This window comes from Plasmodium inui (genome assembly GCF_000524495.1).
Source record: "Plasmodium inui San Antonio 1 unplaced genomic scaffold supercont1.5, whole genome shotgun sequence".
NCBI classification, from domain to species: Eukaryota; Apicomplexa; class Aconoidasida; order Haemosporida; family Plasmodiidae; genus Plasmodium; species Plasmodium inui.
In genome coordinates this window covers 786,299-797,912 of record NW_008481839.1, presented here as the reverse complement: position 1 = coordinate 797,912, position 11,614 = coordinate 786,299, and the positions used below count along the sequence as shown (strand labels likewise).

Sequence of the window (11,614 nt, the reverse complement as noted above, 5' to 3'; positions counted from 1 at the left end):
CACTTGGGGGATCGGGCGTACAGTTCGCACTCACGATTCCAATATGTAATGCGAGTGGAAGGCCTGAGAGGCGGCTGCGCCAGTTGCGCATGTGGGTGGTTATTCCCATGGTGACGTAGGCAATGGCGCCTGATACGGCTTCAGGTGTGCCTGTTGTTTCGCCCCTTTAGGAAGTGCTACCACGGAGGTGCATAGAATTGCAAAGGTGATAAAACGCTTTCCCCTGTAAAGTTTAACTTCTCGAGGGGAATATTCCATTCATTCGGTTGGTCGGCCTCTATTCCTGCTGCGAGCGCCCTCCCTAACTTGCGGCCACCTGCTCACCGTCTCAATGTCCATGCAGCTTCTGTGACTTTTTAAAAATTTTGGTGGAGTAAATTTCGATGAGCCACCTGAGCGCGCCGTGCACGCACAGGCCCAGCAGCGCGTCGTTGTACACGCGCAGTCCGTAATATATAGGGAGAATCAAACAGACAATGTAGAGAAGGTAATTCTGTATCACCTGCTTGGCCATGCTAAGAATCGTAAATTGGAGCGATTTCCTTGCTGACTGGTCAGGTGAAATGGACTCCAAATTTTTGGCAATGCTCTCGATGGGTGACTTGTATATGATGTAGGAGATTATCGATCTGTTGTAAAGGTCTTTAATGAGGAAGAAAATTTTGTTCGATTTGTTGTCTCTTCGGTTAGGGGCATCCACGGTCGGTTTCGCCGCATCTACTAGGTATTTCGCTTCGTCATTCGCTACGCCCCTCACTGTGGCGGATTTTCCACCCACATGACGCCCCGCGGTGAGTGAATGCCCCTTCTTGTCCAACGCAGCCGACTCGTGAGCAATCCTCTTAAGTCTCTCCGAGTAGAAATTTACAAAAAGGAATATTGTGTCATGCGCGTAGGTTGCGAGACCGTTAAAGCAAAGGAGGAATGTTTTAATTATATGTATCGTCATTTTTTTCAAAAATGCCATTTTGGAAAAGTACTTTGCCTTATAACTGTTAAGTAAGTCCGTTTGCTCAAAAAAGTTCGTTTCCCCTATTTTGTTCTTCCAGAGGTGACAATAATGTGTGTTAAAATGGAAGGAGCAACTGAGCAACGTTAAGGTGAAGACACATCCAATGGAAACTTCAATGAATAACCTTAGCGTGTCGTTACTTGTACACAGCATTATAAGTCCGATCAGTCCCAATATGTGCACACTGATCATGTACGTAGCCACGTTGCTTTTTACATTCTTGCAGTAATTTTTGAAGTAAAATTTTAAAAACAAAATGGCATATGTCAAATATAAAGCCAAGCTCGCAATTGCATTCTTGACGTAAACTTGATTCTCCACATTTTTTATAGCATAGTAGGAAATATAAATGCCAATGAACATCTGAAGTATTTGCAAACATGTTATAAATTGCCTGACTTTGTACAGAACTTTTGGCACAATGTAAATAAAGCCAAAATAAAAATACATGATCGAGTGGACCACTAAGTTCAGGAAGACAAAGTAATGCGCGTGAGAAACTAACTCCTTCTGAGAATACAGACAATATATAACTACACTTAGGTGATGGTAGCAGTGTAAAAATGTTAATTCTTTTTTTTTTAAAATTAAGAATACTGTGTCTCCATATTCCACTACTTTTGTCAGCGTGAAAATGCTGATGACTGCCCTCGTTTCCGGTCTGTACTCTGTCTCCTCTAGGATTATACTCCTTAGCACATTTGGGTCATATATAAGGATCAGAAGCACTCCTATGAGGGACAACACCGACAGGCACACGTTCCATGCGACCTTCAGCGCCTTCGCCTCTATCTCCTTCCGCCTCCTCATCACCTTCTGCAACACGAGCACTGCGGGGATGTACAGCAGCGAGATCAATAGGATCGTTTTCTCGTACTTCGTCGCCAGCTCCTTGCCCTTACCGGGCGCCCAGAATTCGCGGCTCAAGGGGCTCCAGGGCCTCATCGAGGCATTACAGGGTGTTGCGCTGGGGTACACAGCGTTGTGGTTGCTTGCGGTGCCACGTGATGCCCTATGCTGCGCGTTGCTTTTCTCCTCTTCGCGGTGCTGCACACGTCTCTTGCAGTGGGGAATGCCTCCGTGTTCTCTTTAGCGACTGTGTGTTGCTGTTAAATTTATTGCCCCCACTGGTTATTCCTGTTATTCTTGATCAGTCATTTGGGCACTGCTTGACCACCTATTTTGATTGTTTCTCATTAGTTACTTTTTTTTTTTTTCTCCATTTTGTGTGCTTTATTTTTTTTGCTCCCCCATGGCATCGCAACCAACATGCAACCAGAACACCACCCAAACGCGGGCAGGACGCAACCTGTTGCAACACTACACTTGCCACCCCATTTCGAGAAGGTGGGCTCAGCGATGAAAGGAAGAAGCGCTCGGCACTAGGACGGACATCCTTGGCCCCATGCGTTTAAACCTGTGCATAAAAATGCACGGATGAATGCACATATTCGTAGTGCGACGCCCTATATTAACGGATCCGCTGCCTTAGCAATTGACTCGTTCCCTCGTCCAACGAGGGGGCGCGCAACATCGTAAAAAAAGGAACTGATAAAATAGAAAAATTCAAAAATGCGCAAGCGGCCACGTGAAGAATTGGGGACGCGCGAAGAGAGGATGAAAGGCGACCTACAAGGCGACACCTGAAGAAACCCAGAACGAAGGCCGCACGCACATCACATATGGACTATCTGCCTCCCCTCAGTGGGGAAGTGGCAAATCTTTAGTCACCTCCACAGGTATGCGTAAAATCTTGTGAATCATCTTTATGACGAGAAGAATTTTTATGTTTGTCCATGGTGAGGATAAGATTATGATCTCCATCAGGAAGTGGGTTTTTATAACTCTTATGACCTGTGACTGCCTTATATGCGGAAGTTATATGATAGTCATCATTCATTAATAATTTGAATTGTTCCTTAAATTTAGCATCTTTGATACAAGATTTAAAGCGGCTTCTAAATTCTTCATCATCTTTATCAACTGAATCGATTAATTTCTCCTTTAAATCTTCATATTCATCGTTGTTCTCAAGTTTCTTTGTATCCTCTTAGTAATCTGCTACTTCTTACGTTTAGCACATTGTGTACGCTTTTCTTCGTTCAATATCTTCCACAGTTATACTAAGAAAGGGAGGATATATTTCCACCATTTAAAATTCTGTTATAGTGATTTTTACATACTACTGATATTTTCTTCTTCAAAAAAAGGGAAAGAAATATTATCAGAATTAGTTCAGGGATGGCTGAACCTACCTTTTACGTTATCTCATTCGAATAATCGCTGGCACAAAACACAAGGATGGAGGGAAATAATTTAGTGAAGGACATTCTATAGTTTCATGGTTGTCTCATCATGGAAATCATTAATGTTCACAAGTATTTTATAATGGAAGAAAATTCAATACGGGCTGTTTCCAATGCTATCGAGAGATGTTTTCGACTATAAATGTTACTAATAGTATGTCCTCCTGATGTTACGTATTTCTGATAGGATGAATTTTGAATAGCACTTATTTTTCATAGTTAGTATTTTGAATATCACATATTTTGGATAGTGTGTACTCTAGATAATATGTGCTTCTGATGGGATATATGTGTGATAGCATCTATTTTTGAGAGTATGCTTCCTATATTGAATGTAGGGATATTTAGTTATATCGTTTCTCATATACAAGGATTTTTATTTAGAAACATTCCTATTAAGCAGCGTTTCTATTTAGAAGCATTAATATTGGGAAACGTTCATATTCAGAAATATTCCCATTTATAAACATCCGTTTACTTGCGTAACATTATTAATCACGGACTCTCTATTTTTTTAAAATCCGGAAAGAACTGTATTATTTTATAGGGACAAAAAGAAATGCATCATTTGACATAAAGAAGAGTAAGTATTCATTAATGTACGTTAATTATAAAGCATATAGGAGATATAAAAAAGGAGGGAAGGTAATTGTCGGGTAATTTTTACTATGCAATAGGAGTTGTAAAGGAAAACAGCAAAATAATATCCTATTCTTAAAGGGGAAATTAAAAATAATAGCATCGTCTTCTCCTCAAATCATGAAATTATTTTACTCCTATTTTAATTAATTCCGCTTCTGCGCCGCGAACAAAATAGAAATGAAATTTCTTGTTGTGATTATATATTAATCATCTATTATTACAATTAATAAAATGTAAGTACTTTTCTGTAGGAAATAAAAATAATGTTCTATATCAATATCCATATATAAAAAAAAAACATTTTCGAAATAGGTCATTATAGGAAACAATGAGACATAAGAAAAATGGGAACGCTTGCTACAATTTGAATTAACACACCTATTCGTAAAGGGTAAAATAATATTTCTTAGTGAGCTATTTCATTTCTATTGTCATATCGGAAAAATTAACACTTACGTGTAGTGCCACATGTGCACATCCTTTCCTTCCTATATTTTTATGAATGGATGGATGTTACACAGGGTGTCATGTCAGCACTTTGCGATTATGGATATCGGACGCATCGGAAATATGTAAAAGACACAGTGATAGTGCTAAATTGTTAGCTGTACGCGTTAGTTACGATTCGATATTATCATCATTGTTCATTGCAGTGGACCTGATGAGTCATAAGATAGGCTATTCCCCTACTTCGTGATACCGGACGTTTTAGATAGCCTCACAAGCAGATGGATTTGCATTTGTCGTCTCTTCAATGAGACACCTTCCGTTGTGCACTTTGTTGATGCGCTTATTACAGTTCCATAAATGGGACGAAGTATGTGCTGTGGGGAAGGTCCCATTTATTGTATTCCACTTCTATCTTTAGATCCTCCTGAGCGCTGTGTTCTTATATAACAACGCCTGCGAATAACATGAGTCCCTTCAACTAGAAAGAGCGAATGCATGTATTTATTAATGATTGAAGTATATTGCTTTTTTCTAATGGTAAAATTCCCATTACGGATAAAATAGGGGTAGGAACTTGTAACGACATGGATTGGCCATTCGATGCAAGTCTGGGAATAGTATTATTTCATCTTCAGAATATAACTGTATTCCTCTTTTCACAGGCTCCATTTCCTCCACAAGACAAATAGTACAAAGCGTGGTGGTAATGTCCCTCCAGTACTGCCGAATTCTTTTTAATGTTGTTGAAGAATTAAATAGTTTATTCCCCTTTTGGAATGAGCTGTACGTTTAAATAAGGAGAGAAGATGTTTCCCTCAATTGAAACCTACATCTTTGAGGGATGTTATTACATCCCCATCGTGATATACCTTTTCTGAGGTGAGTGACTACAGCAGGCTTCCTGAATCGCCCCCGCTAAGAACACTACTAATTGATTCACATTCTTTTGCACCCAAATTATGTTTAGACGGAAGTCCCTTTTGGCATATAGTATGAATAAATATTACGTTAAAAGGGAAAGCGCTCATGTTGTACAGTTTCCTTTTTTTAATCTACTGAGACACGATGAAGATACCGAGTGTTCCTTTGTGAACACTCAGGAGTGTAGAATCGGATGGGGAACCAGAAAAGGGGCTTTCCTATGAAGAACTACGCACCCTTGAAAATAGAATTAGAATAGCATGCTTGCGCATGCACATGACTGTTGTGCGATTAAATAAATCCAAGTTGGTGATCCCTCTCTTCCCATTGACAGTTTCACCACTTCTGTCATTTAGATGAATGAAAGCGGTGAACACACCTGGAAGGCCGTTACCGAATTAATTTTTTCCTTCTTTCCTTTTTTTTACCATCTCTGGGGATGTACCCAATCGGTACACAATTGACGGCGCCTCCTCTTTACCAAAAATTGTTCTGACCTTTCCGGCAAAGGAGCATGACGAATGTGCCCGCTTGAACTTAATCTTGCAGCTGGTCATGGACAAAGTGAATGCCCGTTAAGCAGCAAAGGGTATTTTGTTACACATTGTTACACTTCACGGATGCCAGGACGGTAAAAGGGGTGACATATAATTGTGGTTTAAAATTGGGGATCTAAAGCTTCGCCGCGGTAGGATGATCACCACTTGTGTGCATGTCAATAGAAGGGAACTCGCAGTTAAAAAAGAGGTTTGGACACGCTGAGCGCACCAAGTGGGGAAGTCTCCAAGGAGCCCTGGGTCCATGTTTTGTCTCATTTGACTGTTCTCCTTTGATATCAGCACGTTGAAGCACAGAAATATGTCCATTATTTTTTTTTCCTCTTTCTTTCTCTTCTCTTTTGACCATCCGTTATTAAAAGAATATGCGGGGTACCATTGGCGCTAGCGAAACGGAGGAAGAAAAGTTGTAAAACATTGCAAATGGTTATGCATTAGTCCATATCCCCTTTTCTGATATTTATTGTTTGGAACGTTCATGCGCGTACTTGGTTATGCTTCCTCGCGATTCTTCTTTTATCCTTTTCTAGACGTGTTAATTTATCCTTTCCCCTTCATGCATTTGGACGCTCCTTTTTTTTTTTCTTTTTTTTCCTTTTTCTTTTTTTTTTTTTTTTTTTTTCCTTTTTCTTTTTTTTTTTTTTCTTTTTTTTCTTTTTTTTCCTTTTTTTTTTTTTTTTTTCTTTTTTTTCCTTTTTCTTTTTTTTTTTTTTCTTTTTTCTTTTTTTTTTCCATTTTACGAAAAAGCACGAGACCGAGCACTCCCCCAATGCAGGAAATGCCCCGCGAGCAGTGCCATGATAGCAGGAAAAGTTCCTCATTCTGTCCACAGGGGTGGCGCCTTCTTGGCGTATATTACGTGTCACGGAAACGGCGCATTTGTTGTGCACATTTCCCCGAATGCCGCTCTTTCCTCAGAATTTTCCGCATTTTTCTGCGTTTTATTTGTATTTCCTTTTTTTTCCCTGTTAGGCAAAGCGTATTCCTTGTCATTCTTTTATTCTGCGTTAAGTTGGCCTCACATTTGTGTTACATTTGCGTTACATTTGTGTTACATTTGCGTTTCATTTGCGTTACATTTGTGTTACATTTGCGTCTCATTTGCGTCGCATTTGCGTGGTGTTTGCTTCTTTTTTGCGCCATTTTCTCCTCTCACCTGCTTCATTTTTTTTTTTTCCCCCTGATTTTTATCTCCGTACACCTCCCCGCCCATCCTTCTTGCACCCGAAAAAAGGAACAGAGCACCCACCGCAAGCAACTCCCCTGTTCTCTGCATTTTCTGAGGAGTGCTGTTGCTGGAGGGTTAAACGTAATTTGTCTTCTTGCCGCGCCGCATTTGCGACGTTAATTTCCCCGTGTTCATTTGGTATGCACAACCCAGTTTGACGGCTCCAGAACGTCTTCCCCGGACAGCGTGTTGTTTTTTGCTCCTTGTTGTTTTGGCTCCACGAGGAAACCTACGCCACTGTTTACACGGACGTCCGTGGTCATCCGCCTGTGGTTTATATTAGTGCTGTTCGTCCTTAAGAAGTGCGGCGCCACCAGCATCCCACTCATACGTGGCGCCTGGCCCGTGGACGCACAAGGGGGAGAAGCCCTCGACTATACAACACGTACATATGAGTGTGTGCATGTCTGTGTATGCATGTCTGTGTGTTTCTGAGTTCATGTGTGCATGTGTGTCTGTGTCTCTGTGCATGTCTGTGTATGTTTCTGTATGTATTCCTATGTGTATGTGTTTATGCATACTTATGTATGCGTGTACATGTATGCTTAGATGTTTATTTTATACCCCTTTCTTTTCGTCCACCCCTTAACAATCTGTTGGTCGTTCGACAGGGAGTATCCTAAACAGGGGGAAATTTACACCGATATGTGCCCCATTCAATTTGGTGAAAATTCCCCCCTTCCGCACCTTGTGTGAGTTGCCCACCTGTTCTAGGCAGCACCAGGTCGTATTTCGTCTGTGTTTTTCACCACCCGCTGATCCGGGAAACGTCTGTTTGTATCTCTCCACTCTTGAAACTTCTTTTTTTTAATACATCAAGAAGAGTTGGAGATAAATGATGCATAAAGATAGAGTGTATTCAATTTTGTCTTCATGCGCAGTTCTTATCTCGCCGCCTAGGTATCATTCCTGTTTACCTTTCTTGTAAAATATTCTGAACAGTTCATAATTTTTTTTTTTTTCAATTTTGTTCAGGTAAAAATTGGGAATTTTTTTTTTTTGTGTACCCTTTTTTTCTGTTCCATTTGTTCCGTCACTACATTGCAATTTTTTCTTTTCCTTTTTGTTTTGTTTTTTGTGTGTCCTGACAAGTGTCTAATTCTGCACAAGTGGATTGACAGCAACTCCCTCATAGCTAGGGAACCCCCATCCCCCACTACTCCTCCTGTGTGTGTATGCACACAAAACAGATATGAAGAATTAAAAAAAGAAAAAGTATAGGAAAAATGTCAGGCTACAAGAGAGGCAGTAAGATTCACGTGTTTGTCATAAATGATGTGAAGAATGAGGAGGGGGAGAAAGAGGAGCTCGACCATGCGTACAACGCGGATGGTGAAACACTCAAGGGAGGCAATCCCACTGGTGACATTGGCATCGAGGGAGATAAACCAAAGGTGATGAACTCGAAAAAGAATAAAAAAAAAGAAATCATAAGACACAAAATGTATCACCCGCAGGTCAAAATTGTGAAAGTGAGTTGTGGAAAGTCCATCATTGGGTTCCTCTCAGTAGTGGGCAAAATATACTGTTGGCAGTTGAACGATTTTGACGACTTTGACAAGAATGTGCCCTACCTGTTAGTAGACTCCGTTTTAAAAAATAAAATAATCCACGATGTGAGCAGTGGAGATAGTCATATTGCCTTTATATCGAAGGAGGGAGAGCTCTTCACGTATGGGGACAACACCTATGGGCAGTTGGGCAACGGGAATGATGCTTCGTTTGAGTGTGAGGATGAGTTAGAGTCTATCCGCGAATGCACTCCAGATTCCACATCGGGAACGGTTCCGTCGTTTTCGACCTTGGAGAAAGACGTGGGAGGGCCTAGAAACCATGAGGAAGTAGACACCAGAACGAAAAAGAAGCAACACAAACTGAACAAAGTCAACAAAGTGAAAAAAGTACACAAAGTAGATGTCCAAAATAACATCGTGAAATGTGTCTACTCAAGGGATAGGTATACCCTGTACCTGACTATCGACGGGTTTTTGTACGGGTTTGGTTTGATAAACGAGCATTTCATCCAAGGAGAGAAAAATAAAGCCAAGAAGAAAAGAATACTAACAAAACCATATCTGATCGATACAAATAATATAGCTTTTAAGAAGATCGCCATCGGGAATGATTTCATCTTGGGAATCAGTTTTAACAACTCACTGTACTCCTGGGGGGACAACACCAATGGTGTACTAGGATACGATGACTGTACAGAGTGTCATGAACCCAAATTAGTTGACAGCATCAAGAACGTAACTTATGTGAGTGCAGGAAAGGTAAGCCTTTGCAAAACGGGGGAAGACGACTTGTACATCTGGGGAGGGATCTACGGATGCAAGCCTAGTATGGTAAAAAATAAATTCAGTCAAATGATTATTAACAGAAATTTTATCATCGGCTTGTGTGCCAAGAAAAACATCTGGGTAAAAAAAATCGACACCCTTTCCCATGGGTACTACATTAACAATTTAAAAATCGACTTACTCTGCTCCTACGACAATTTGATTATCGGTGTGGAGAATCATTTAGAAGGGGAATTAGAACCCGTTCATACAGATGCCAAGGTAGCCATTCAGAGCGGGTCCATAAGAGAAGGAAAACACCAAGTTGAGAATATTCCACTGGGGGAAGACGATTTGGTACATTTCGCAGAAGCAGAAAGGGTGGACGCGCCCAAGGACTCTGCGGAACATGTCGACGAAGCACGTAAGGGGGTCCAAGTAATCGACGATGAGTACGATGGGCTCGCCTATGTGTCTGGTGGAAATGTTACAAGTGGTGATACCCCCCCTCAGCAAGAGAAGGAAAGCGAACAAGGAGTCTCCCCGAATGACCAATCTGTCAGAACAGTGCCTACCGCGGGGAAAGGGCCCCCCTCAGACGTGAGAAAGGACGTTGCTCAAAACGGTGATGAACAGATCAGTAATGAGGATAGCCCCCCAAATAAATACCTCACAGGTGAACAAGAAAAATCGAATGGCATCCCTCAGGTAGGCCCAAAGTCAGGTTTCGCGAAGATGAATCAATTAGAGTATGAAGGGATGACCAAAAGTGATTCCCCCAAAGTGGACTCAAAAAACGGATCCAATTGCATGGAGACGAAGTCTGACTCATGGGACTGGAAGGAGAATATCACCCGTGAGACAGAACCTGCGGAAAACACCTACCACAAAGTGATAGATACAGAAACGAAAGAGGATGATTACTTCGATGAGGATTACTATGATGAGGAGGACCACTATGATGATGAGGAAGAGCACTTCTTAGCAACCAACTTTTATGGGAAGCCAGAAATTCCAAATCTGAGTGAAATACCAGGAGGCCTAGACACCAAAAGGATACTTAAAGGAAAGGAAAAACTGAACTTAAAATCGGCACTGAAGAAATTCCCTAGCAGTGAGAGACTTAAAAAGAGCGTTTCCTTTTCTAACTACGTCTATGATTTGGCCAGGAGCAACTACGAGCTGATGAGCGGAGTATCCAGTAGCGAGGAGATGGAAACGATGAACGAGACGTCCGCGAGAAACACGACGATAGTCGATGGAACGAACCAAAGGGGGGAACCTCCGCTGAGCACCCTTCCCATTTTCCACTATGATTCCCCACGTGACAAAGAAACAAACGGGTCAGAACCAGTCAGCGTAGATGTAGAGGCCAAGAAGGAAGGGACATCCCACCACCCAGATGAGGACATTCTTGTTAATGGTCTCGAAGACATGCCACATGAGAATCCTTCGGAGGATAAATTGAATAGTCAGTTCATTTGGGATGACCCCCCACAGGAGGAATGTATGTCTCAGGAGGCTTCATTAAACGAAGATTGGAACAACAATATCGCGGGACAGACCAAAGAGGAAGGTTGCTCTCCACTCAATGCCACTGCAGATGGGATTAGAGGCCGAGTCAGAATGTATGTGGACAATCCAGACAAAGAAGGAGCGTTAAAAGGAGACACAAAATACGTGTCACCCCTTATCAATGACCCTGATGATAAAGTTGGATCAGTGCAAAATTCCCCTACCAAGAGTGTCGACACGAGGTGCACTAACTGGGGAGCCACAATCCACGAGGAGCAAAGTTATAACATAGCGGGGAACAAAGCAGGATTCACATTTGAGAGAACGAAGCCCTTTCCCAGTGAAGATTACGACATGGAGTGGGGGCTATCCCAAAGAGGATCCCCAATCGCAGCGAGTTTTAAGGAAAGGAAAAAAGACGACAAAGAAAAAAGAGAGGTCAATATGGAAATAAACTGCACCCAGAAGGGTGGGTTCAAGCAAACGGAAGAGTACCACATCGTTGATGGTAACTCCAATGAGAGTTATCAGCACATAGACGATGAGCCATCTAAGGGGGAAATAGTCATTTCGGAAGAGAAAAAGTGCGAAAGTGGATTTGACTGGAATGAAAATAGCGCCATATTAAGCGGCGTCATGGTAAGCGGTGCCACGTTAAGAGGGGAGAACAGCGCGAGGGTAGCCAAAAGGAAAGACGGAGACAA

General features: G+C 41.7%; 2 protein-coding genes across 2 annotated transcripts in view; one reads left to right on the top strand and one right to left on the bottom strand.

Moving 5' to 3' along the window:
* Positions 1–328: 328 nt before the first annotated feature.
* On the bottom strand, positions 329–1,957 carry C922_01634 (hypothetical protein; the record flags this gene model as incomplete). The annotated part of the gene is made up of 1 exon (XM_008817237.1): positions 329–1,957. The coding sequence occupies one exon, from the start codon at positions 1,955–1,957 to the stop codon at positions 329–331; it is 1,629 nt and encodes a 542-aa protein (XP_008815459.1).
* A 6,385-nt stretch (positions 1,958–8,342) lies between these two features.
* The window catches only part of C922_01633 (hypothetical protein), a gene marked incomplete at both ends in the record, with an annotated part of 8,403 nt that continues 5,131 nt past the window's right edge, over positions 8,343–11,614 (top strand). The window contains one exon of the mRNA XM_008817236.1: positions 8,343–11,549. Coding sequence (XP_008815458.1) covers positions 8,343–11,549 — 3,207 coding nt within the window. The remainder of the gene's footprint in view (positions 11,550–11,614) is intronic.